The sequence below is a fragment of the Drosophila yakuba genome, chromosome X (genome assembly GCF_016746365.2).
Source record: "Drosophila yakuba strain Tai18E2 chromosome X, Prin_Dyak_Tai18E2_2.1, whole genome shotgun sequence".
Classification (NCBI taxonomy): Eukaryota; Metazoa; Arthropoda; class Insecta; order Diptera; family Drosophilidae; genus Drosophila; species Drosophila yakuba.
Genome location: NC_052526.2, coordinates 9,735,064 through 9,760,743, shown reverse-complemented (window position 1 = coordinate 9,760,743; position 25,680 = coordinate 9,735,064). Strand labels below are relative to the sequence as shown.

The following is a 25,680-nucleotide window of genomic DNA, read 5'->3' as shown; positions in this document are numbered from 1 at the left end:
CATGCATACTCTTCCTTGTGTTCTTGGTGTCAAACGTTGAGTTCGTCGAGTTTCAAACTCATTTTTTGCAGATGTAAATTGCTGCTCAAAATTCTGAAATATTTACTTAGACGTGTGCTCATTACAAGCATAATAAGATTATTCATATGCATTTGGTCTTGTGAATTATTTCTAGGTCCAAAGTTATAGTAAATCGGTGCATAATTCATTAGATGGACACTCCTCCTCTCTCCCTATCCACTTCCATTTATTTTCAAATGTAAAATTCTGTCAGCCCGACTTTACAAACTCCAGCTAATTGTGGCAGCTACGTAGTTAACTTGCTAACAGTGCTACTTATATATCCACCTCGATCCCCTATCCCCTACCAGCTCACAAAATCCTTTGGCATGGAAACTTTCGAGTTGGAGGAGTGAATGGGAGAGGTGGGCTGTCAGAAAGTCTGGTAACATGTGTCATAATCGTTATGCCAGAAGACAGAAGGCCCCCAGCAGCATTACAAAACTCATTAAATTAAACTAATTTACGAGCCAGCAAGGAAAACAGCCAACAGCAATCCTGCTGGTTATCCAACTGGTTTTTCGGTTTTCGGTTTACGGATTTCGGTTTCTGGTTTTTGCGAGCATATGAAAAGCCAATTATGTGGAGAGACGATGGCAATAAAAAGGGGGTCGGCGGCAAAAAGGGTAAACAAGAGTAAATATAATGCTAATTAAAATAATCATATCCATCATAAAACTCAAAATGCTCGAAATGTTCGCAATGCAAAAAAGGGGCGGGTTTGTTGTCAGGTTGTCAGAACATTTGTAACAATTACGGCAGCGGGCGGCAAAATATCCATTATCAATTTCAGCGCCCAACTGGGATGAAATTCGGGCTGCAGGGACTCGGGATTCGGAATTCAGGATTCTGGTTACGGAGCTGGCCACTTTGCAGGCATTTATCGCTGATTTTTCCGGTCCGAAACTTATGCTCCGATCTGGTTAGTCCATATTTTCCAGGCTATGCCCAAAAATCCAAACCCAAACCCAAACCCAATCCACCCTCACTCACTTAATTCAATTTAAATTACACTTACATACTTCCGGGTTCGGGGCATATCCTGTCCATTAGTATTCGCAACATATGGCTCAATTTCCCTCGAAACGAAACGAAACGAAATGAAACGACGAATCGGGTCGATTTGAGTCCTTTTCCAATGCACGCACCGCCCAAAGGGATACCGGCCAGGATACTTGCAGGACACGAGGTCCCAGTTCCCAGTTCCCATTTCCAGGAGTTCAACCACAAGTGGTTTATCATATTGAATTCATTTAGTGCACCTGTTTGATTTTTACTCTCCATTCCCCGCCCTGCGGTCGGAATATTGTTTTGTAAATATCGTTAACTCACCATTGCCACTCCGCACGCAATCCTCGAAACTCCATGTCCGCGTCCATTTCCGGCTGGCTTCAACTATTTTTCCAGCGGCGACAGGCGACAACAGCAAATATTTGTCTTTTGTGCACATTAGAAACAACTTACCGCTAACTAGGGTGGCTGCTTTAGGGTGGACCTTCGGGGGATACCCGCTGAAGTCCAAACAAACGCGCATTCCGAGTGTCGATGAAATGCGTGTTTGCTGCGTTGATTGAAGTTTTTCGAGTATTTTCAACTTGTGTTCTATTCTCGAAAACTGACAAGAAAAACCAATCCAAAATTATTATAAATAGTTCCTTACATATAAAAAACATGAAACATGTCACCAAAACTGTTCACTAAGTTATAACACTCAAATCAATATGTTGTCCTATTTCTACTATAATAACAAACCCAATATTTTGCAGCACTGCACGACAAAGTATCCCATTTATATTTAATCCAAAGTTCCATAATCACCGCCATTTAGCAGCCTTAAATTGCAGGACGAACTCGAATTGCAAATCAAACGAAAGGCATTTAACTATATTTTAGCGTGCATTGAACTGTATTTTGCTAGTTCATTTGGAAAATTGCTACTTTTTGTAGCTGAAAAGTCAACAGAAAAGTGGAGTTAAGCAAATAACTGATGGCCCGTTTTGCCCAACCCGGAAATCGTTCAAATTGTCCAATTATCGATTATTGCATATTGCATATTGCTTATCGTCTGGTCATCAACAGCATTGTCTGCTTATCGATTACCTTGTCATTTATCACCGACTCCGTTTGATTGACTTAATTAAATGTGTAACCATATTTAATGTCGACCAACAGGATGGTTGGCCACAAAAAAATACAATCGTTACAAACGTGGCCACAATGAAGTCATGAAATATTGAGGAAATTATGATTATTAATGCATTAACTTTATTTAGTGGCCGACTGGTCATGTGGCTGTTGTTCCTGTTGTTTTTGTTTTTGTTTTTGCTTAGGTGAAAGTTCAATGTCTGTCGTCTGTGTATCGAGCATGGTTTTCATTTATTTATTTTATTATTTGCGCTGTGCAGAAAGCTTTGTGTCATCCAGTGACAATTTACCAACTCCCCCATCTGCCAAAAACCGCCACTTTCCGCCCCCCGCCACCCGATGTTTCCTTTTATTTATTTATTTAGTTTCCTTTTCTTCATCAATTATTTAGGTCCTGTATGTGTTCGTCTTTTTTATGGCCAAGACAATTGAAGACACGAAATACGGGCACTTCTCGGCTTTGAGGGGGGATTGCAGAGAATAAGAAAAGGGCAGCGACGCCAGGACACCGGCACGGACATGGATACGGACACGGACAGGGATACGGACACGGACATCGCTCATACGCCAGGTGGCACCGCGTCCTTTTCGTCCTCGCCGCCAGTTAATAGTTGCGCACAATTACACGCAACGGCGCATTAGAAGTTCGACTGCAAATTGCACTTTCTCCCTGCACTTTCATCCATTTTTAATGGCCCACTTCGGGAGAAACCGCTTTTAGCCCTAATCGACTGATTGGCCAAATTGCAGATTACAATCGGATCACAGTCAATGGACGAAATACTGCAAAAGATTGCACAGTTTAAACAATTAGACTTAAACTGCCATGCTCAATCGGTTAAGTGCTTTACTTTACAAAACTGTTCAAACAGACAAGTTTATCGTTCAAATACATAGTTTAAATTTCTAACTAAACACATATGTGTTAAGCATTTTATGGAAATGCCTCTGCTTTTGCCTATGAATAAGATATTGCTAGTAACGAATAATGTATTGTACTCAGAACTACTTCTTAAGAATATGGGCTATAGTTTTTCCTCAGTGCAGAAGAGTCCCTTAAGATGTAGGATGTAACTTAACATCTGTCCACACTTGCGTGCCACTTGATAAATCGGATCTAACTAAGTTGAACCCCCAACTTTCACAAGTAAAGTAAAAAGACAAAAAAACAAAAAAAAAATAAGAAAAAAGGGTTGTGACAGTTAACAGGTTAACCTGCTTAAAATGCACATCAACGCATCACTTGACCCACAATCCCCGCACTTGCAACCCCCCTTTCACGATGATCCCTGTAATATATGGCATATGTATATATTCATCTAGGACCAGAACTCGGCAATTATCAGTTACAACTGTGACGAGGGCTGTTGCTCGGTTGGTCGCGGTGAATATGTTTCCCATTTGCAGAGCAGTCCGCCTGCTTTTCAATAAGACTGTTATTTACTTACACCGAAGTGAGCATCAAATTGATCGCATTAATGGCCATAACTAGTTTATCCCGCCCATCTTATCAGAGGGGGCGGATTATACACGCAGATTTCCATTACACAACAATGAAACAAACTTCCTGCGGGGGGGCGGGTGGCAGGTTTTTCGATTCCGCTTTTCGAGGGGTTATCTATCAGCCAAACGGAACATTAATGCAATTTCAATGAGCTCGGCTACGGTCAAAACAACGAGGATGGCAAATCCGGGTACACTCTTTTTCGATTTGCGGCTCCTGAAGGGCAAAAAGATGGAACGAAATCCAACCACCACCACGATGCCATGCCAAGCCATTGCGATTCCTATTCCTATTCCACCTGCCCGGCTGTTTGATCCGCTTGTTTTTATGCCCATGCCGGGCATACAATTTGTTTTAGCCAGTAGGTGGAGGTGGGATTCCCTGTACCCTGATCCCTGATCCCGTATCCCACAGGAATTCCCAGGCAATATAACTGAAAGCAAAAATGAAGATAACAGTCAGCACGGCAAGTGCAAATCCACCCGTCCATTTAACAACTTGTGCGCCACCCTCCTGCCACTCGGCACACCCCAGCTCCTGGTGTCCTTCAGTCCTTCAGTACTTCAGTACATCAGTCCTTCGGTCCTTCGGTCCTTTAGTCCTGGTGTTCCTCGTGTCGTGTTCCTGGATGCCCTTCCTCCGCATCCTTCCGGCTGCGCCCCCTTCACGGCCTAAACCAACTAACTGCCTTTTTACTCGGCGCGTCTGTGGGCGATTGGCGTGGCCCTGTTTGATGCTTGTAAAGACCACTTTACCCGCCATAATAAAAATAAATCATAATATTTCCCTTGCCCCCTTCGTGACCCCGCCACTGCGCACAGTGGGCTGAGTTGCTGATTTTGAGAGCGCATTTTTACTCTTTTAATGTTTCCGAATCAGTCTGCAGTTAGAAGTGCTGTTTTGCTATAAAATTTTATAATTTACGGAAAATAAATATTAGATGTTAGATAGGTAGTAGAAAATAAATATTAGATGTTAGATAGGTAGTAGAAAATAAATATTAGATATTTTGTGGAATATTTTATAGGATAGTATGTAGAGTTTTTAAGCGATCCATATTTCACATCGTAAGTACATTCATATTCAGATTCTTAAGATCATAAAAAAGTTATAAACTTATGTACATACATTCTGTTATCATATTTTTTAGTAAATATTTCACTAAATATTTTAGTAAATATTTACAAAATTAACAAAAATGCCCGGCAGATAGATTAGCTTATAAGACAGATGAAACCAGCCAGGATATATCCTCGTATATCCCATTTCCAACCACGGTTCCATACCTTTGTAGCACCAGCAGTTCCTGGCTGCTGGCTGCGTGCGCTTCTCCGGATCTGGTTGCTCCTCGCTGCTTCCCGGAGGTTGTAACCCCGGATAATGTACTTAATGCATCTACATATTAATGTCGCACCGCCTGAAAAAATGGAAAGATGGCAAGGGGATGGAGATGAGGAGGTGAGGTGAAGTGAAGTGCAGGCTGACGAAAAAAAATGGGAAAAAAACAGGGGAGAATTACACGGGTGAAATGAGGAAACCTGTGCCACACCCGCTCCCCGCTGCCCGCTGCCCGCCCCTCGCCCGCTGCTTTGTATGTAATTTCTATTACCACCCCCCGCCACCAACACCCATGGGCGTACGTGGAATCCCTCGTGTCCTTGTGTGCTATGTGCGTGTGTGTGTGTGTGTGTGTGTGTGCAGCGTGTCGTTGTGCTTTTTGTAGTTGTTTTTATTGCACAGACTGGTGACGCAGCGTGTGATTGCCACTTTCGCTCTGCACTGCAAGAAATTGCCTACAACCTTCTAAGTTTCTAGTTAGTTTTCATAGCATAAAGCTTAATGTTATGCGGACTACTTTCTTAATTTACCATCTTTTGCTACACTAAAACTATGCCTTTTGGAGTGCTTATACATAAGTGTAATAAGGTGTACAATGTAGTACATATTTTCCCCCGGTGTTTTCCCACCCCCTTTTCCACTTGCCGCTTTTCCCTGCTCACCTGAGCCGCTGCACTTGTTCCAACGCCGCCGTGTGCGTGATGTGAAAGATGTGAAAGAAGGCAACCGAATCGCCGTGGAGGGTGGTTGCGGATGGGTGGGTGGGTGTATAGGTGGGTGGGTGGACTTTCCCCCCCCCCTACCATATCGATGTGCCTCCCAGTAGAGCGGGCCGGAAAACAGACGGCAGGGCAGCCGTTAAGCTGGGACCGCAATGTGTAAAAAATTACGAGCAGAAATTAAAGATGGAGTGGGGTGTTGTGTTCCGAAAAACGTTGGCAGGTGGTCGCCGGAGGCGGGAAAACTTCGCGGTCTTGCTGGTTTTCCACGCTTTTTCCTTTGCTATTATTTCGGCTCACACGCATGATGAGCCAGCGACAATATGCTGCCATTAACCCTGCAAATTATTGCAGTGTATGCGTGCGTATTGCCGCGTTTCTGTTGCTCCGCAATGTTTACGAGTCGTCTGTGGCAAGGCGATACACTTAAAGGAGCTTGGGAAATGGTCAGGGAAATTACCAGAAAGTCAGAGTTATCGAAACAGCCTTTACAACAAGTTCATAGAGGTGTAAAGATCATGTGTTTAATACAAATGCATCTCATTTTATTTCATTTCCATGGTTGCCGCTTTTAAGCTTGATGTTTTCGTAGTTTCCATAATATATAGCAAATAACTCATAAAGTTAACTTACTCCCAAGCAAACTTCTTAAACTTGGCAGTAATGCAAATAAGAATTTTATGCAAAATATTATAAAATAATACGCAAATATTCTGGACAATAAAAATATGTTTATAAACATGTTTCATTTCTAAGCTCGATTTAAAAGTGAGTTTGAAACACTTGAATTGCTGTTATAAAGAGCTTCATTTGGGTTGTTGTTACTTCGAGCAGTGTAGAATGTCCTGGGAATTCCCGTGAAATCTAGCTGCCTTCCCCCCTTCAGTACACCTACTTCTGATCGAAAAGACGAGGGGGAAAAACACAAGGTAAAAAGGTAGAAATGTGAAAAGTAAAAGTAAGTAAGGCCATGAATCGCAACCCCCTGCCTAAAAAAAAAAAAGAAAAAAGTTGGCCGCTGGCAGCGCGTCTGGCGGATATAAAAATAAAATAAAATCTATTACGTGGCGAACCACCCCACATTTATGCGGCAATTTGTTGCTTCTTGATTGTGTCTGTGTGCGACGGGGTGTCCTTTCTGTATGTGCCTGTGCGTGTGCATGAGTGTGTGTGCGTGTAAAAATAAGTAAAGTAAAGTGTATCATTTTCCCATTTGGCGACCCCTTTTCGCATTTCGCCCCCGGTCCACAGGCACTTCTCGCACTTTGTCTCAATTCCCAAAACTGTCGCCCCGGCCGTTGCAATTTATGAAGATTTGTGTGTGGCCAGGATGCCAGAAAACGAGGGGGAGGACACACAGGACACACAGGATGCAGGACTCTGGATATCAGAGCTCAGAACTCAAAGCAGAACTCAAGACTCTTGGGCCCGCCCACTCGCTTTCGTTTCGACTGCACTTGTTTTGATTTGTTTGGAATAATAACAGATGCTTGCCGTTCATATTATTCATTGTTGAAATTATTAGCGCTTGACAATAAAAATGGCTATTTGAACAGCACTCGAAAGTGAGTGCGCACTGCGCACCCCTGCACCCCTGCACCCCTGCTGCCACAACGCAAATTGCAATTTGTGCAAATATTTATGTACATTGAAAATTACTCATTTGTGTAACACCAATTAATTTCAACAAACAGCGGCGGGCGCACAACAATGGCCAAGCCATTTATAAAACTTTGCCGCATGTTGTCCTTGTTGTTCGTGTTGTCCTTGCTGCCTTTGCTGGTCAAACAAATGGGGGAAAATGAGGTCCTTTGTTTCCCCAAAATAAACGATGCCGCTGCTGTTTGGATGTTTGAATGTTTGCTTTGCGGTGCGCCAGCACACGATGCACACTGTACAGTGGAGCCCTTTGCCCAGCCAAACAGCAGTTCAATCAGCTCCGAACAGCTCGCTATTTATGTAATATATATACACGGGGTTATTGCCTCATTATTGGGACACTGGAAATACCCTGTTTACACTGCAATTTTTCAAGTTGCGCCAACAAATTGCAGCTAATTAGTGGCCACACTAGCTGGCAATCCCAGGAATTCCAGGGAATCCCAGGGAATACCGGCGAAATAAGCTCATCTATAAAAGCGGGGTGCACATTACTAGAGAACTTCGGGCACTTCAAGTTTTCCACTCAATCAGAGGTAACAAGAACAAATGGCTGAGGGTCAGACGAGGGTCGCCGCACTTCTCCAGGGGTGGCCATCTCAAATAATACCTTAAAGTGCAACAAACTCTAGAGTTGAGAAAGCTTCTAAGGATGGTCAAGATAAAGCACAGTTCATATCATTTATAGGACTTCTTTTGCCAGCACAAATAACATTTATTTGTATTTTATGAAAACGAAACATAGGCTGAAATGATAGGATGTAGTTGCTGACTTGTCTGTCGTTGATTTTTCATTCATTTAGTTTTTGAAAAAAAATAAAAGTCACCGTTCCCGAATCAAAATTTGTTTTAAAATTTTAAAGCCATCGCAAGAGCGTGAAGACAACGTGTGAAAGTGCGGTTCAGTGAAAAGTGCACAGCGCATTTGTAAACCAATCAGATTCTCAATCGCTAAAGCGATACCCATATGATATAATCGCCAAAAACCCCTTTTCAAGTACAACGCGATCTATAGACTACTACTACTGAGAGAGGAGAGGCAGCAGAAGGACAATAGTCTGGATTCTAGAATCTGGATTGAAACACTCGAACTCAAACAAGGCAAATTCAAAAAAAAGGAGCCACATTCAGAAGGTAGGGAAAAAAGCTAAGATATCGCCGAGTGAATCGACATAGAAATCGATTTGTCAAATCGATTCGGTCGAATTAATCAAAAATTTTATTCACATCCAAGCTGTCAAGCACCTTCACTTCAAGTTTTAAAAAAAGAGCAGTCGAAGCGAAAGCATTTTCATACATTTTCATTGGGCATTTTGTGAGGAAATCAGCAAACTGAACGTTAAACAAATTCACATATAAAGGAAACAATACCATTTCGGTTATAGCCAAGAATTGGGCACAGTAAATCGAAAAGAAAATTTGACAAATTAACACCAAAAGTGCAAGTCATCAACACACGCTCATTTTGCAAAAAAGTGAGCCTACGAATAGAACAAGTTGAGCTACTAGCTACTAGCTACCAGCTACCAGCTACCAGCTACCTCAGCTACACTACAGAAGTGACCAATTGCCCATAGCTGATAGCTCGCTCCATAGCTCCGCCGAGGATCAAGTCCCAGTCTCCGGTCAAGCGCAATCTCAGGGTCCTCAGAGTCCCTGACAAGCAGCACCAACGGCGTCCCAGACGATTGTCTTATCCAGCCCGGACAACGCAGCCGCGGCTCGCAAAACCGAGACCATGGCAGAGGTGCTCAATCTGGAGAGCATCATTGCCCGCCTGCTGGAGGTGCGTGGCGCCAGGCCCGGCAAGAATGTGCAGCTGTCGGAGGGCGAGATCCGTGGACTGTGCCTCAAGTCGCGCGAAATACTGCTGGCTCAGCCCATACTCCTTGAGCTGGAGGCGCCGCTCAAGATCTGCGGCGATATCCATGGCCAGTACTATGATCTGTTGCGTCTATTCGAATACGGCGGCTATCCGCCGGAGGCCAACTATCTATTCTTGGGCGACTACGTGGACAGGGGCAAGCAGTCGCTGGAGACCATCTGCCTGCTGTTGGCCTACAAGATCAAGTATTCGGAGAACTTCTTTCTGCTGCGCGGCAATCACGAGTGCGCCAGCATTAATCGAATCTATGGATTCTACGATGAGTGCAAGCGCAGATATACCATTAAGTTGTGGAAGACATTTACCGATTGTTTCAACTGTCTGCCGGTGGTGGCCATTGTGGATGAGAAGATCTTTTGCTGCCACGGCGGACTGAGTCCGGATCTCACTTCGATGGAGCAGATCCGTCGGATTATGCGACCCACCGATGTGCCCGATCAGGGACTGCTATGCGATCTGCTTTGGTCCGATCCGGACAAGGATACCATTGGTTGGGGCGAGAACGACCGTGGCGTCAGCTTCACCTTTGGCGCCGAGGTGGTCGTCAAGTTTCTACAGAAGCACGATCTCGATCTGATCTGTCGTGCCCACCAGGTCGTCGAGGATGGTTACGAGTTCTTTGCCAAGCGCCAATTGGTCACCCTCTTCTCCGCCCCCAACTATTGCGGTGAATTCGACAATGCCGGTGCCATGATGTCCGTGGACAATACCCTCATGTGCTCCTTCCAAATCCTCAAGCCCGTCGAGAAGCGCAAGAAGTAGACGCTACCAGGATCTGTGGACCTCTTCCAGATCTTTAATTTTACACCATAACACTAGCAATCACATATACCACTCCCATTCACATTTTATCTACGAAATCCTACACGAAATCGGTTCGAAATCATAATTTCCAGACTCATCTCTCAATCGTCAATCAAATCAAAGAAATGGCCCAGCTCCAGCGTATATCTACATGAATCCCAACTGGCTTACCGGATATCCAGCCATTTCGCTCATATGTGTGATATTAAACAAATCTAATCAAATGTGGGTTTTTTTTTAAGAGAATCAATAGTTAATGGAAAGTAATGCTTTTAACTATTACAAATATAAATGCCATATGCTAACTTCTAACTATTACAAATATTAATTCCATATGCTAACTTCTAACTATTACAAATTATATTGCCATATGCCAACTTTTAACTATTACAAATATAAACATGGAACAAAAAACGCTTCTATCAATTGTACGTTTATATGTATATTTATATATTAACAAGTGCTGGTCAAAAATCCTCGTTTAGCCATTAATTTAGGATCCTATCCCAACGTGGGAGCCCAGAAAAGTATGCTACGCTTTCTGGCGGCGTGAAAAGTGGGTGTTCAACCTGAAAAGGAGATGCGCCTCCAACTGTTTGTGCTCGGTGACAAAAGTCACCGCCATATATTAACAATGCTTAAACATTAATGAACAATAACAAAGCGCACACACACATGCACACGTAGAGGGAGATGGCAATATGGGGGTCGAAGCTAAGGTGCGAGCTGGCAGACAGACGACAAACAAAAAAAAAAACAAAAACAGAGACAAAGATACAACAAATTGCGCCAAAAACGCTTTATTATGTCAAAACAAGATGGGGAAAAAATAGAGAAAAGGAGCCCAGTGTGGCAACAACAAATTACATTATATATATAATGAGGTCATTTACGCGTAAACAATCAGAAACGAAAGTGGGGAAAGAAGCTCAACGCGTGGGAGGGAGATGGAGCTAGAGCTAGAGCTAGAGTGTAAGGGAGACAGAAGAGCGAGTCACATGTTTATCAACAAACGGTAAATAAATAAATGTTCGCAAATTTGTTAATAAATCATGAAGTTGGCGACCCAAGTCGCAGAGCAAAATGAAAGCAAGTAAGATGAACGGATTCGCAGGAGAAAAAAGCACAGCGACAATTAAATACTCTTATTTCTTATTATTTTTATTCCAAAAAGAAAAAAACAAGTGCCTAATATCATTATCATTTTCTTAATTTCATTTAAGAAGGTATTGTTTAATATAATAAAATTCATTTTCACAATAGAAGCTCTGACTTTTACGTTGAGTTTTATAGTTCATAAAGTGTTCTATTCTTCTGTTAAGTATAACATTATTTTCCCAACTAAATCATATGTATTTAACCAAAGATAAGTTTATAAATATAAATCATATGTATTTAACCAAAGATATGTTTATAAATGCCAGTAAATGTGGTAACCTTTTAATTAGCATTATTCCAGCTGTGCTACCAAATTTAATATGCAACTTACTTGCCAAATTCGAGCTCTCTTTGCATTTTCAAGAGTATTTCTTGTTTAAAATGGCGTCCTTATGCACACACACACACACACAGCCCTCGAAGTTTGCGTGTGTGTGTGTGTGTGTGGGATGCTCGGCTTACGTCGCTGCTGCAGAGCAGATATATATGTTTCTATATAGCTTCACGGATATGTATGTATGTGCATGTTGCAGTAGGAAATCAATGCAGACAACATTTGGCAATTTGGCAGCAGTGCAATTGTTTCCTCTTTTTCCGGCTAGCTACTCGCATTTATTTGTATCCTTTTTGGTTGCAAATTGCCTTCTATTGTTGCATTTGATTTGTCCTCTGGCCGAATAAGGGGTGGAGATATATGGTATGCCACACCCACACCTACACACACCAAAACTCATACATACTCTGCCATCTCGCTCTCACTCTGAAATTTTGTATCTGGGATACTTTGTTTTCTATGCACTAGAAGAAATTTACGTTTCCCTTGATCTACAAAGTAGTGATTTCCTTTTAAAGTTTATTTATTTAACATGTTTATTTCACATCTATTTTTGTTCATTGTCTTATACTTCAGTTGTTTTAGTTATTTAACCAACTATTGGTATATTCGGTATATTTACACACATTTTGTAAAATATCAGTTGCTTAATGTAGTATATTTCAAACTTTATGGTAATACTCATATTCAGTTTTAGTATTATTTATTTTGAAAGCAAGTTTCTCCAACTAATGCTCATAATAATGCCAAATTTTAGTGTTCGTAATAAAGCGAATGCAAATACTTATTTAATGCCAAGTATTTTCTTTTGCTGACGTTCTGCCTTTAAGCTTTAAGTTACAGCTTAGCATCCTTTGGCCGCCTTTGAATAATTTTATTAATTACAAATTATGCGCCTAATGAAATGGCCAACAGAGGGGGTGTTGGTGATGTGGGTGGCTCTGCGATGCTGATGCTGATGCTGACGTTGACGGTGGCGTTAACGTTAACGGTAAAGATAACGCTGGCAGCGACATCGGCACTGCCCACATGAATTTTGCATAAGCCCCAGCCAACCACAATGCAGCACATCCCGCTGCCCGACTCCGGGAATCCCTATTCCCGACTTTCCACTTTCGACTCCCGGCGCTACGGCTACGGCTACGGCTATGGCTATGGCTATGGCTTTTTGGACCCGGGTCCGGGTCCATGGCCAAGTAATCCTGCTCTCCCTCTCTCTATCGCCCTCTCCCTTGCTCTCCCTCTCTCTGTCCGTCTCTCTCTCCCCTCCCGCTTTAGTTGGGATTTTTGGGTCCTTCGATTTGGTTTTTCTTTTTGTTTTTGCATGCCCTTTGTGTGTGTGTGTGTGTGTGTGTGTGTGTGTGTGTGTGTGTGTGTGTGTGTGTGTGTGTGTGTGTGTGTGTGTGTGTGTGTGTTTACGCGCAGGGTGGTTCCGTACTCTCTGCGACGAGAGAGATGGCAGCATCGCGTGCGACAGAGAGGCAATGCGCGCAGCTGACCCACGAGTGCGAGAGAGATGGGCAGCTGGCGAGTGTGAGAGAGAGCGAGAGAGCGAGCGCCAAGGGTGCAAACCAATAACCGTCAGACTAATTTTGGGATTGGTTTATAATTGAAGAGTTTGCCATTGTATTCGGAGCACGGACGACTTGCGGGACCGTGGCGGGGGTAGTATCATCTACATAGTTTTTACCACTCACGTACATGCATGCGTGTGTGTGTGTGCGGATGTGTGTGTGTCTGTGTGTGTGGGTCTTATTGTTCTCCATAGGCCTCTCCTTATCATTTTAGAGTTTTACATAATTGGGCTGGGGGTCCGATGTTCACATTTTCCATTTCCCGCCTCCCATTTTCCCATTTTCCGTAACTGTGTCCATTTTCCGGCTTTCGTCGGTGGGGGCGTGGCATATTTGCCAACTGTACATAGGAGAGCAGAACTAAGCGCTAGTTTTACCCGCCCGACTGCGCCACATTCACAAAAAGATAAATAAATATGACTGACCCAGCCCACCGAGCCTCCGAATTCGTAGATTCCCTTCCAGTTCCCTACAACCGAATGGAAATGGCATGGCCACTGGAGGGCAGAGGGACAGAGTGGCAGAAGGGCAGAAAGAGAGGGGGCGCGACTTAGAAAGAGCCAGAAAGAGGCCATCCGGGCTATTTGGTCCTCCGTGCTGTAGCATACTTTTCAGCTGTAATCAGTTTAAATGCTTAACAAAGCAACACAAAGGCGAAACACAAAACACAAAACGAGGGAACATGGACATTGGGTGGGGGAAATAAGACAGCTCCACGCTGTTCCAGCTTTTTAGTTGCTATTCATATTTGTATAAATAATTGAGCAATTCTATAAATATTTGATGGCTAGACAAAAGAGTTGCGAGTTGCGCCCTCGTATCCGCATCCGTATCCGTATCCGCATCCATATCCGTATCCGTTCCATTTCGTTTCGTTTCGCTCCCAGTCACTTGCTTGTGTGTGTGTGTGAGTATCTGTGTGTGGGCCTGATTTCCCGTTCAATTAAAGCTGCCAAATGGGGATCCTTTGGCCCCTGCCGCCACCTTCGTCTTCCGTCGCCGGGAAAGTAACAAGTGCAGCTGGAGCAAAAGGGTTGTCAGCTTACTTCAGGATGGATGGAGGACGAGCGAGGACTTTAATTAGAGGTAGCTTTAAATACATTTCTTATGGCGTGAGTGGAAAACCTCGCAAATTGGGTCCTGATTACAATGATAATGATGCGCCTGCTAATGATGGTGTTTAAGATAATGCCATTTACATAAGTGGCTACATGCACAGATGCCAGATTTGTGTTCATTTATCTTGGGGCTTCAAATGGCTTTCGGTTTGGGTTCCAGTTAAAGCCTGCTAACTTCTACAACTTGCTACACAATCTCTGAAGTATAATGATATGAACTTTTAAATTGGAAAGTTGTCTTAGCCATGTTGAATTCGTATTTATTATTCATTGAGGCAACTTTGAAGATCATGTATTTATAAGCCACTGATACTGTCATATTTGTATTTTGTAACAATATAAAACTAATTTGCGCTGCTAAATATTTTAATCGAGTTCGTTTCCATTCCAATGCTATTTAGGAAAATCCTTTTTCTCGACAGATGCACCACTCGATGGACCAGCTGGACATGCTGGATCCGACGGGCTCGATGACCACACTGGCGCCCATCTCGGAGTCGCCGCTGACGCCCACACACCAACACCTGCACGGTTCCTATCACAGCATGAATCACATGATGAGCCACCACCATCCGGGCACGTTAAGTGGCCACACGGGGGGTAAGTGATGCAGTGCCTCCGCGAGGGTGCACCTTACTAACCTCTGTCATCGCAGGACATCATGGACACTCGGCGGTACATCATCCTGTTATCACGGCGGCGGTGGCTGCCGCTGGCCTGCATCCCGACACAGATACCGATCCTCGCGAGCTGGAGGCGTTTGCGGAGCGCTTCAAGCAGCGGCGCATCAAGCTGGGTTAGTTAATTACCTAATTAACTTGTTAACACAATCACCAAAAAAAAAAAAAATGAACTCAACACAACTATTGTGATAAATGACAGGTGTCACGCAGGCGGACGTGGGCAAAGCCCTGGCCAATCTCAAGTTACCTGGCGTCGGAGCGCTGTCGCAGAGCACGATCTGTCGATTCGAGAGCCTGACCCTGTCCCACAACAACATGATCGCCCTCAAGCCCATCCTGCAGGCGTGGCTCGAGGAGGCCGAGGCGCAAGCGAAAAACAAGCGGCGCGATCCGGATGCGCCCAGTGTCCTGCCGGCGGGCGAAAAGAAAAGGTAGAAAGTGTTTTAATTGATGCGGTAGCGTAGCCCAGCCTGTCCCCTCTGCTCCTCCTCCTTCTTATCCACTGTCCACATCCGCCACATCCCTCTATGACCACCATGCCCATAACCCAGCCAAGAGCACCCTGCTCCAGCATCTGAGCGCAAACTAATTGGCCAGACACCAAAAACAGCCAGAGATGCGGGTCTAAATGGCGGACCAACTGACGTGCGATAGCCCATAATCGAATTTAGGTGTACAAATTATTTATCAATGATGTGGCAGAGCCAATTAATAAATAATGCATTTCGGTAACAGGTGCATTTGCTTGAAACAAAGTAGTAAAGTTGCTAACGTAGCGCCATCTAACGATGAAGTTTACTTCCGACGTTCACAGAGCGCAACAGTGGCGCCATCTGCCTCTCGTTTCATAAGGATTGCATTGCAATTGCTTAAAATCCATTTAAAAACATCAATTAATTTATTTATAATCATTTATAATTATTTAAATTGTGATTTAGCTGTAGTAACCGCTCTTTATTTTCCAAAATATTATTTACGTGATTATTTATGTATATATTTTGTATTATTGTCATTATTTTGTATTTTCATTAACGATTATGGGGTATCGCCAGCCAATGCAAAGGCCACAAATTAAAGCGAAGATGTCGCGTAAAATTAGGACTTTTCGCATTAATCGAACGTAGTATCAGAGCACCACCATTATATCACCATATCTACCGATACCGAATACCGACATCCGACATCCGAATACCGACATCCGACATCCGTCATCCGACATCCGACTTCCGACTACCGATCGTCCCGCAGCTTAGGGCCCCGCTTCTAAAGTAATCTATATCGAGTCTTTTTTCAAGAAAAAGGACTTCCATTGCGGCACCTGAAAAGCGTTCCCTGGAAGCCTACTTTGCCGTCCAGCCGAGGCCATCCGGTGAGAAAATCGCAGCGATTGCCGAAAAGCTGGATTTGAAGAAAAACGTGGTGCGCGTCTGGTTCTGCAATCAACGTCAAAAACAAAAACGTATGAAATTTGCCGCTCAACAACACTGACAATCAAATAATACAGCCACACAATTAGGTATAGTTAGTAGTGTAACACCCTCAATGACTGGCCACGGTTCGGCGGGATTTGGATACTGATAGTCGTTTATGACGGCAGCGGCGGCGGTTAACACGGCAGCGGCAGCGGCGGCAGGAGCGGCACATGCAACATTGGGAACGGCGGCGGCGGCGGCAGCGGCGACATCGGCCTGTCTGGGCGACTATTATCTGTAGTTATCTGTATCGGAATGCTGGTTCTGATCCGATCCAAACCGATATCGATACCGATCCTGCTCCTGCTCCAGATCCTGCTCCTGCACCTGCTCCTGATCCTCGTACATTTAGTATTCTTCGCAACGGCGGCAGCAGCACCACCACCACCACGAACATCACAACCATCACAACCACAAGGGCAACCACAACCACAACCACAATAACCACGACGATGACCACTTCGCTCCATGTCTTTCACTCAGTAATCAACCAGCAGCGGCCAGAAATAATACTAATAATAATAGCAGCATTACACAGAACTATAACATTTATATACACCTTCTCCTCAACTATATACTCGTATATCCCCCGATTCTTAAGCCCCCCTTCCTCCGATCATTCAGAGAGAGAGAGAGAGAGAGTGAGTAAGCGAGAGAGGGAGAGCTATACCCCAACAACTGAAAGCCCAAAAATCGAAAGCTGAAAAATGGAGAAAACTCGAGCATTACCCAAGTAAACATCGTTTGCAACTAAGACACAACCAATGAGAATGCAAATTGAATACCAAGAAATACAAGAATTTTTTTAGGAACGAATAATGAAACAATGGACCAACATATCAAATGCAATAATTTATTGAATTGTATAAGAACAAAGGTGAGTGAGTATTTATTCTATCTATGATATTATATTGCTTTAATTTCAGTTGCTTATTAGTTAAAGTAAAACCTATAATTTTCTATTTATTTAAAAAAAATAGCTATATAGTTTTGAGTAATTGTAAAATATGCAAATATGTTCTATACAATTGAAAAACCTTTTGCGTATTTTTCTGTTATTCAATCACAAATAATAAATCACCAAAATTGGCGGTATTTAAACGAGAATAAATTGAGCAAACTAAGCCATTTATTGGTATCCTTTTTAATCCTCTCTTTGCAGGAAAAAAAAAACGAGCAAAAAGCGGTGAACAAATTGAAATGATAAATCAATTGAACACGGGCCTTCCCCTCCAAAACGAGAACCCCCAACTGCTACTGCCCAACAACAAGGATACACAGGACATTACACGCACACACTGATACACAACTAAACACACACACGCACAGACAAACACACACAGACACAGAAACAGAAACAGAGACAGAGAGACACACAAAGACCAAAAGAATGCCAAGAAATTGCTTCAAGTGATCCGATAATAAGAATCTAAGCTTATAAATCTAAGGAAAAGGCAAAATGAATGTGGACGAGCTGGGGAAGAGGTAAAACCCATGGACAAAAGCAGCAACAGCAACAGCAGCAGCAGCAGCAACATGAGTTCCATGTTGCATGCAGCATGCAGCAAGCAGCACTAGCAACTACCACTACACTGACAAACCCGCACACATGCCCCCTCCCCCCCTCAAAAAAAAACAGAAGCGCTATGCATTAGCCACTGTATATATGCTATATACATATAGGGAACTTTGATTCGATTGTAAATACCGCAGCTATATATGCAACACCTACACACACCCACTCACACACACACACACACACACACACACACATCAACTGTAGCCAAAGGAAACCAGAAACAAAACGATTTTCAGCTAGCTTACAGTAGACATTCTATAAGTAATCCGTACAGCCCAAACCCAAGTTCCAAATCCGTAGTACCCATCCAAACGAGAGAAAAAAATCCTGGATTTCCCCCCCGCCAAAGAAGAAAAGAGAAAGCAACACACACTCGCCCCAAAAAGCAAAAACAGCTAAGCAAAGGCATAATTTAATTTTTTTTTGTCTAATTATAAGTAAACTAATGCAAGAACGATATCATCAAGGAAACAAAAAAACAAAAAAAAATGTTAGCAGCAACTGGAGATATTGCAACGAATTTAAAATGTTGCCAAACTAAACTAAACTAATGCAGAAGGGGAAACCTAAAGTCACATATAAATATAAAAACAAACAACTCTATGACAACTATGAATTACATATAAATATATAGTATATATATAAAGAATTTTAAAAAAATTATATACTATACATACCATTTTTTTTTTTGTTTTTTTTTTATTGTATAATTTAGCACATTTCATAGTTCTAACTAGACTTGTACATATAAAAACGAAGATATATAAAGGTATCGGATAAATATATATATACATATATATATATATATATATATATATAGAGTGCGTGTGAGTGATTTTGAATGAGTAGCCATAAAAGGAAAACCAAAAAATGAAAATAAAAAAAAAAAAACACGAAAAACCAAACTCAAGCGCGAAATTCAATAATAATTTTAAACGAAAGCTAAATAAAATAAAATAACAAATAGTTTTGTATCGAATGGGATTGGAACACTAAATCGAGAAAAAAGCCCAACATTTTGCCGACAAATTAGTGCATAAACAATGTAAACCAATTAAAAAAAACGTCAAATTTTTTTCATAAAACCAAAACAAAATGCGCATAATAATATTTATAAAAAATTATAATACATACCATTGATAACGGTACATGCCCAAGCTCATAACTACATTTAAATTTAATTTTAGTAGTTTCTAGACACAAGAAATACTGTAGCATGAAAATCAATTGATTGCAGCGCTCGAGTGCTGGCGGAGATATATAAGTAAATAATAAAAATGCAGCGAAGAGCAACAAAAAGTAAGAAAACCAATTTCGAGTTCTAAATGGGTCCAAAAGTTTTAAGGGAATTCCCATCGACAGATTACGAATTAAACAAAGTGCGTGTATCCAATTAATTTATTGGGTTTAAATCAGTTTGGGCATTTGGTACAGCCCCCAATTGGCCACAAACGACGACTCCTTCCTTATGCATATCTGATCTCGTTCCGAATATCCGCACAGTAGAATATCTTATCATAGCGGGAGGCTTAGTGGTGCGTCCAGGTCTAGACCACCTTGTAGCGACCCTTGTTAAAGACGTGATGGGCGGAGCTGAGCTTGAGCAGCTCCTCCTTGATGAGCCGCGTGATCTCGCGCTTGGCCTTCTGCACGGCCAGTTCGCTGCAGCTCTCGATGGCCAGGTAGAGCTTCCGCTCGCCATCCGGCGGATTCTTGCCCTGCGGCACGTACGTGCCGCGCACGGTGAGACCCGCCTCCGAGTATTCGGAGATCTGGGCGAGTGCCTCCTTGGACGTGACCTTCCAGCGCGCCTGCTGCGGGAAATCGTTGATCTCCAGCTCCTCCTCGTATTTGGTAAACGAGTTGGTTGTGCCGCCCATCAGCGGGCCCAGTCCTTCCTCATCCTCCTTGGGCTGGTAGTTCAGCTTGTTGTTCAACTTGGCGGCCATCTGCTCGGCCACCGTGCGAGCGGTCAGCAGTGGTGCGGCGGCTCCCGTGACATGCGGTCCCTTGAGCATGGGCTCCACAGTGACCACGCTGCCCTTGGTGTCCAGGTTCTTGCTGCTGTTGATCTTGGAGGCCAGTCGTTTGGCCAGCTCCAGTTTGTCGGAGCTCAGAGCACCGCCCATGGCCACACTTGGAACACCACCGGCTGCGGAAGCCGACGCCGCAGCAATGGCAATATTGGCAGCAGCAGCAGCTGCCGCCGCTTGTGCCGCCGCCGAGGCCAGTGCCGGATTACCACCAGAAACTGCCGCAGCAGCAGCAGCTGCCGCCGCAGCAGCCGCCGCCGCAGCCGTGGCCGCGGCCGAAGTATCTTTAACCGTGCGCTTGGCCGCAAAGATTTGCTCAATCTGCTGGTCAATATCCTGCTCGATGTCCTCCTCATCATCGGAATCGGCCAGTCCCAGGGCCGCCTTCTGCAGCTTCTTGCTCTCCTTGACGGCATTGAACTCCTGCTCGTCGAACTTGAAACCCTTGCCGCTGAAACCGCCGCCCGTGTGCACCGTCTTGCCCTCGGCCTCCTGGAGCGCCTTGTACTCCGTCCACAGCGTCTGCAGCTCGGCGGGAATCAGTGTGCCCGATAGGTCCAGGGCGCGGATAATGTCGCCGGCATAGCGCGATTGTTCCGGCGTGATGAACGTGTAGGCGCTACCCTTTTTGCCCGCTCGACCGGTGCGACCACATCTGGAAAAAAAGGTAGACACATTATAGTGAGTATATTCCACGCAGTTTTGAATAAGAGAACTCACCTGTGAACATAGTCCTCGTAGTGATTAGGCACATCGTAGTTGACCACCAGTATGAGATCCTTAACATCCAGGCCACGCGCAGCCACCGAGGTGGCAATCAACAGGCGCACCTTGCCCGACTTGAAGTCGATGATGGTGGAGTCGCGATCGAACTGATCGATGCCGCCGTGCAGGCTCATGCAGGGATACGATGCCTTCATGAGGTCGCGCAGCAGGATATCGGCGTTCTCCTGCTTGTCGACAAAGACAATGATGCTGCCCGCCTCCTGGTAGATGCCCAGCAGTTCCAACAGCTTAAAGAACTTGGCATCGTCGTTGAGAATGACCACATTCTGTTCGACATCTTTGCACACCACCGACCGACCGCCGACGATCACCTCGATGGGCTTCTTGAGGATGCGTCTGGCCAGCGCCTCCATTTGCCGTGGAAACGTGGCGCTGAACATGACCGTCTGGCGATCCGGTCGCACATTGTCGATGATGCGCATCACCTGCGGCTCGAAGCCCATGTCGAACATGCGATCTGCCTCGTCCAAGACGACATAGGTGACGCGACGCAGGTTCGTCACACGTCCAGAATTCGCCGCCAGCATATCGATCATGCGACCCGGCGTGCACACAATTATCTCGGCGCCGCGCTTCAGTTCGGCAATCTGCTCGGAGATCCCTGTGCCGCCGTAAACACAAACTGGCCGCAGGCCCAGCGACTTGCTAAACTTGCGGATGTCCTTGCCAATCTGCATGCAGAGTTCGCGAGTGGGCGCCATTATGATCGCGATAGCGCCGTCGCCATCCTCCAGGCTCGGCTGGTCCAGAATGTGCCTAAACATTGGTAAAATGAATGCCAACGTCTTGCCACTGCCAGTTTTAGCAATACCTATCAGATCCCGTCCGGACATGATGGCCGGTATGGCCTGGCACTGGATGGGCGTGGGCTTCTCGAAGCCCAGCCGTCGCAGCACGTCCATCTCTTTCTTGCTGACGCCGCACTGCGCCCACGTCTGGGAAAGATTGCACAAAGAGGATTATCATTTAGGGTAGGCTTTTGGCAAACGAAAACGGAAAGCACTTTGTTTATACGCTCGAAAACACGCACACGATCTGTATCTATTTGGAACTCACCTTGATGGGCTTTGGACAGCCTTTGCCCTTCACCTGGATGCCCTCGAGGTCGGAGCGGTACTTTTCCACATCGCCGGCGGTCATGCGACTCAGTTCCGGCACCTCGACATAGAAATTCTTGCGGAAGGGTGCATACGTAACCGAGGAATGATCGATCTTGGCCAGCTCCTTGCGGTGCTTCATCGCCAAATTAACGGCCGTGTCACGTATGTCCTCCAGTTCATCCTCGCTGGAGTATTCCAAGCTGTCCATGTTTTGTTCTATCAGCTCGCCCTTCTTCAACGTGGTCGCCTTCTTTTTCGCCACTCCAGTGAGGATGACGACACCCTGCGCTTTGGTGGGTGGATTGACGAAATTGTTCACACGCCGCATCTCGTTGTTGACCTCCTGCATGTAGGCATCCAGTGGATCAATGTCGTCTTCTGGCTCGGCTTCGGGTTGCGGCTTTTCTTTCACTTCCGGTTCCGCTTTGGCATCCACTTGCGGCTGTTCCGGCACCATCTTGCCCTTCTCCTCTGCTGCGACGGTGGGCTCCTCAACGATCTCCATTTTGACCACGACTGGTTCGGGTTCCTTTTTGATCTCCTTTTTGGTGTCCACCGGCGGTGGCTCCTTCTTGATCTCCCCCTCGGTTTTGGTGGCCAGGCCAATGCCCAACTTGCCAAATGATTTGCTAAAGGTGGGGCGCTTGACGGGCGAGAACTTCGACTCGACCACGTCATCGTCGAAGCGCTTGCGTATGCTGTGGAACTTGGAGGGCGGCGAGTCGGGTTCGGCGTCCTTTTTCCCGCTGTCCAGCGGCGGAGCGGGATTGCTGTCGTCCTCCTCGGACTCGTCCTCCAGACTCCATTTCTTTGCGGACTTGACCACCGCCGGCGCCACGACGGCCGCCTTGGTGTCCCGCTTGCGTTCCGCGCGCCAGCGTTCAATGCGCTCGCGCCGCTTGATCATCTCCTGCTCCAGGCGGCGCTGCTGCTCCTCCTTGTCGATCTCCTCGACCTCCTCGTCGGAGGAACTGGTCGAGGGCACTGGTATGATCAGCGGAGCTGCTGCGGCCGCTCGCCTGCCGTCCGATTCCTTTTCTCGCTGCCGATCACGCTCGCGATCCTTGTCCCGTTCGCGCTCCTTGTCCTTCTCGCGCTCCCGATCCTTCTCCCGTTGCCGATCGCGTTCCCGATCACGGTCACGATCCTTGTCCAGGCGCCTGTAATGGGGCGAACTAAAAAGAGCTTGTCTTTAGAGGATGTATGTTCAATTTTGCTTACTTTTTAGTCACATAATCGAAAAGAACTTTAAATTAAATTCTAAAAACTTTCTGCAGTTCAAAATGCAATTTAGATAATTTAAAGGTAGTTTAGGAGGATAAATCTGTATGCATAGACAACATTTTTGTAGAGGGAATCGCATGCTTACTTGTCCTTCTCGTAATCCTTTGACCTGGAACGCTTCCTCCGCTTCTCGTCGCGTCTTCCCCGATCGCTGATCATGTCCTTGCCGCGCTTCCGGTCATCGCGCATGTTCCGGGAGCCGACACCGCCTCCGCCGCCGCCGGCGCCACCGCCATTCCTGGACTTGCCCATGTCATAGTCACGGCTGCGACTATCGTGCCGGTTGTCCCGCTCCCGATCCCTGTCGCGCTCTCGATCCCGGTCGCGCTCCCTCTCCCGCTCCCGGTCGCGCTCTCTGTCCCGATCGCGTCTTTGCGGGAGAATAAAGCGATTAGTTCGCCTGTAATCAATCAATTGGATGGGCCAAAACTTACCCGGAACTTTTCGACATGGCGGTTTCTTTGGGTTACTGGTCGCCGGTTTGGCGCTGCCACGCCTCCAAATCACGGTCGGTGCTGGATATGCGCAGTTCCCACTGCCTTTAGTTGCCCAAACACGCCACGCAGCACAATGCAGTTGTTTTTATACAGTTATTAGCGAATTTTCATTAGCAACATTTCACAAAATACAACTTATTAAACGTTAGAGATCGCACAAGGGCCAATCAAAGTTATCGATTACAGGTAGGGCAGCTCTATTACGCTCTGTTACGCTGCACTCGTCACTGTTAAATAGCAGGTCTGCCGGCCTACATGCGAACCACTAGTTCGCTCCCAATCGGCGTTGCCACTCCGCTGGCACACGTGTTGAGCGCATAAACAAATTCTTGATTAGAATTTAGTTCAATTCTTCGACAAACAATTACCAGAATTTGCTGCCATGCCGCCGGACATCGAGATCATAGTGGGCACCTACGAGGAGTATCTGTTGGGCTACCAGCTCATCGAATCGTCGGATGACGGCGATGCCGGAAAATTGCAGCTGAAACAGACTTTTGCGGACAGATCCCATGCAGGATCCATTAAATCGGTGGCCGTGCAGGGACCTTGGGTGGCCAGTGGCGGCAGCGATGACAGAATCTTCGTGTACGACATGCGCACGCGGAAACAGTGCCAGATCCTACTCTCCCACACCGGCACAGTGAACACACTGCAGTTCTCGCCGGACCTGACGCACTTGCTCTCTGGGAGCACCGATGGCCATATGATCGCCACACGCATTGGCAGCTGGACCAGGGAGGGCGATTGGAAAAAGGCCCATGCCGGCCAGGCCGTCACCCACATAAGTATCCATCCCAGCAGCAAGTTGGCCTTATCTTTGGGCGGCGACCAGGTGCTGAACACCTGGAATCTGGTCAAGGGCCGCGTCGCCTACAAGACCAATTTGAAGAGCAAGACGACGCTGGGCAGCCAACCGGACTGCCTATCGTGGTCCACGCAGGGCGAACACTTCACACTGAGCGGTCCCTTGAACCTGGAGATCTGGGACATTAAGAGTGCGCATGTGATGCGTCGCATCAAGATGCCGGCAAAGCCGATTTGCGTCACATGGCTGGACGGCAACGAGTGCCTGACTGGCCTGGAGAACGGTAGCATTGCCTGGGTTTCCCTCAAGGACGAAGATGATACTCCAGTGAGTTTGACACTTACTTATTAGCCTGGTCTCCATGGTACTCAATTGCGCTTTCTTTGCAGCCCAACATCATTCCTGCACACGAGGCGAGGGTCAAGGTCATCGCCTATCTGAACGAATCACTGGCCACCGTCTCCAGGTGAGTTATGCAATGGAAATTTAAAACGCTATTGGTTTTTGTATACATATTTATCTTTTCCAGCGCTGGTGAGATCAAAGTCTGGAAGGTCGACAAGGAAACGCGCAAGCTGGAGGAGATTGCCAGCACCAACATGGACTGCCGACCCACAGGCTTGGGCCTGCTGGATTTTAGCCAGTTTGGCAATGTCCGACCGGTGGAACAGCGCATCAAAGTGGAGAAGAAACCAAAGGCGAAATCGGAACCTGGCCAAAGTGCCAAGCCAGCGGGATCGCGGGGATTCGTGACCATCGAGTACGAGCAGGATGAGAAGCTGGAGGACGAGAAGGAGGATGATGAGGAGGAGGAGGAGAAGAAGGAGGCAGTAACCACTCCCAAGACTAAGCAAAAGAAGAAACAGGCAAAGAAGGCGCCGCAGGAACCCGAGGAATCCTCCGAAGAAAGCAACTCATCGGAGGAGGAGAGCGAGGACTTCTCCGACAGCGACAGTGACGGCTCCAGTGATGGCGGCCACCGGAAAAGGAAGCCAAGGAAGCGCAAACAGCCACCGACGCCAGCGTCAAAACGAAAAGTGAAGCAGCAGAAAAAGAAGTAATCTTTACTAGCTTCAATTGTACTTTATGTTATGACTATCAATAAATGTTGAGTTAATCTAGAGATATAGCTTTATGGCG

The 25,680-nt window shown here is 45.7% G+C and overlaps 4 protein-coding genes across 16 annotated transcripts in view; 3 read left to right on the top strand and 1 right to left on the bottom strand.

The window, feature by feature from the left end:
• LOC6524815 (inhibitory POU protein) overlaps nucleotides 1-19,335 on the top strand; it is a 28,958-nt gene extending 9,623 nt beyond the window's left edge. For 3 of the 13 annotated variants that reach the window (XM_039373536.2, XM_039373561.1, XM_039373546.1), the window contains 6 exons: nucleotides 14,721-14,898; nucleotides 14,954-15,094; nucleotides 15,181-15,412; nucleotides 16,277-16,440; nucleotides 16,498-17,330; nucleotides 17,616-19,335. In XM_039373536.2, the coding sequence (XP_039229470.1) occupies nucleotides 14,721-14,898; nucleotides 14,954-15,094; nucleotides 15,181-15,412; nucleotides 16,277-16,440; nucleotides 16,498-16,559 (777 nt within the window). In that variant the 3' untranslated portion in view covers nucleotides 16,560-17,330; nucleotides 17,616-19,335. Of the gene's footprint in view, nucleotides 1-14,699; nucleotides 14,899-14,953; nucleotides 15,095-15,180; nucleotides 15,413-16,276; nucleotides 16,441-16,497; nucleotides 17,332-17,615 lie in introns of those variants that run through there. The other 10 variants (XM_039373529.2, XM_039373554.2, XM_039373542.2 and 7 more) reach the window with 4 other exon arrangements.
• On the top strand, nucleotides 8,211-10,338 carry LOC6524816 (serine/threonine-protein phosphatase alpha-3 isoform). The gene has a single exon (XM_043207028.1). It carries the CDS (start codon nucleotides 9,164-9,166, stop codon nucleotides 10,070-10,072), a length of 909 nt encoding a protein of 302 aa, XP_043062963.1. The 5' UTR covers nucleotides 8,211-9,163; the 3' UTR covers nucleotides 10,073-10,338.
• A 77-nt stretch (nucleotides 19,336-19,412) lies between the features above and the next one.
• LOC6524814 (probable ATP-dependent RNA helicase DDX46) lies at nucleotides 19,413-23,911 on the bottom strand. The gene is made up of 5 exons (XM_002100620.4): nucleotides 23,670-23,911; nucleotides 23,321-23,605; nucleotides 21,908-23,126; nucleotides 20,786-21,786; nucleotides 19,413-20,720 (listed from the first exon to the last, which is right to left on the bottom strand). The coding sequence occupies exons 1-5, from the start codon at nucleotides 23,684-23,686 to the stop codon at nucleotides 19,580-19,582; spliced, it is 3,663 nt and encodes a 1,220-aa protein (XP_002100656.2). The 5' UTR covers nucleotides 23,687-23,911; the 3' UTR covers nucleotides 19,413-19,579.
• Nucleotides 23,912-24,011: 100 nt separating this feature from the next.
• On the top strand, nucleotides 24,012-25,663 carry LOC6524813 (p21-activated protein kinase-interacting protein 1-like). The gene is made up of 3 exons (XM_002100619.4): nucleotides 24,012-24,867; nucleotides 24,930-25,006; nucleotides 25,070-25,663. The coding sequence occupies exons 1-3, from the start codon at nucleotides 24,115-24,117 to the stop codon at nucleotides 25,599-25,601; spliced, it is 1,362 nt and encodes a 453-aa protein (XP_002100655.2). The 5' UTR covers nucleotides 24,012-24,114; the 3' UTR covers nucleotides 25,602-25,663.
• The last annotated feature ends 17 nt before the right edge of the window (nucleotides 25,664-25,680 follow it).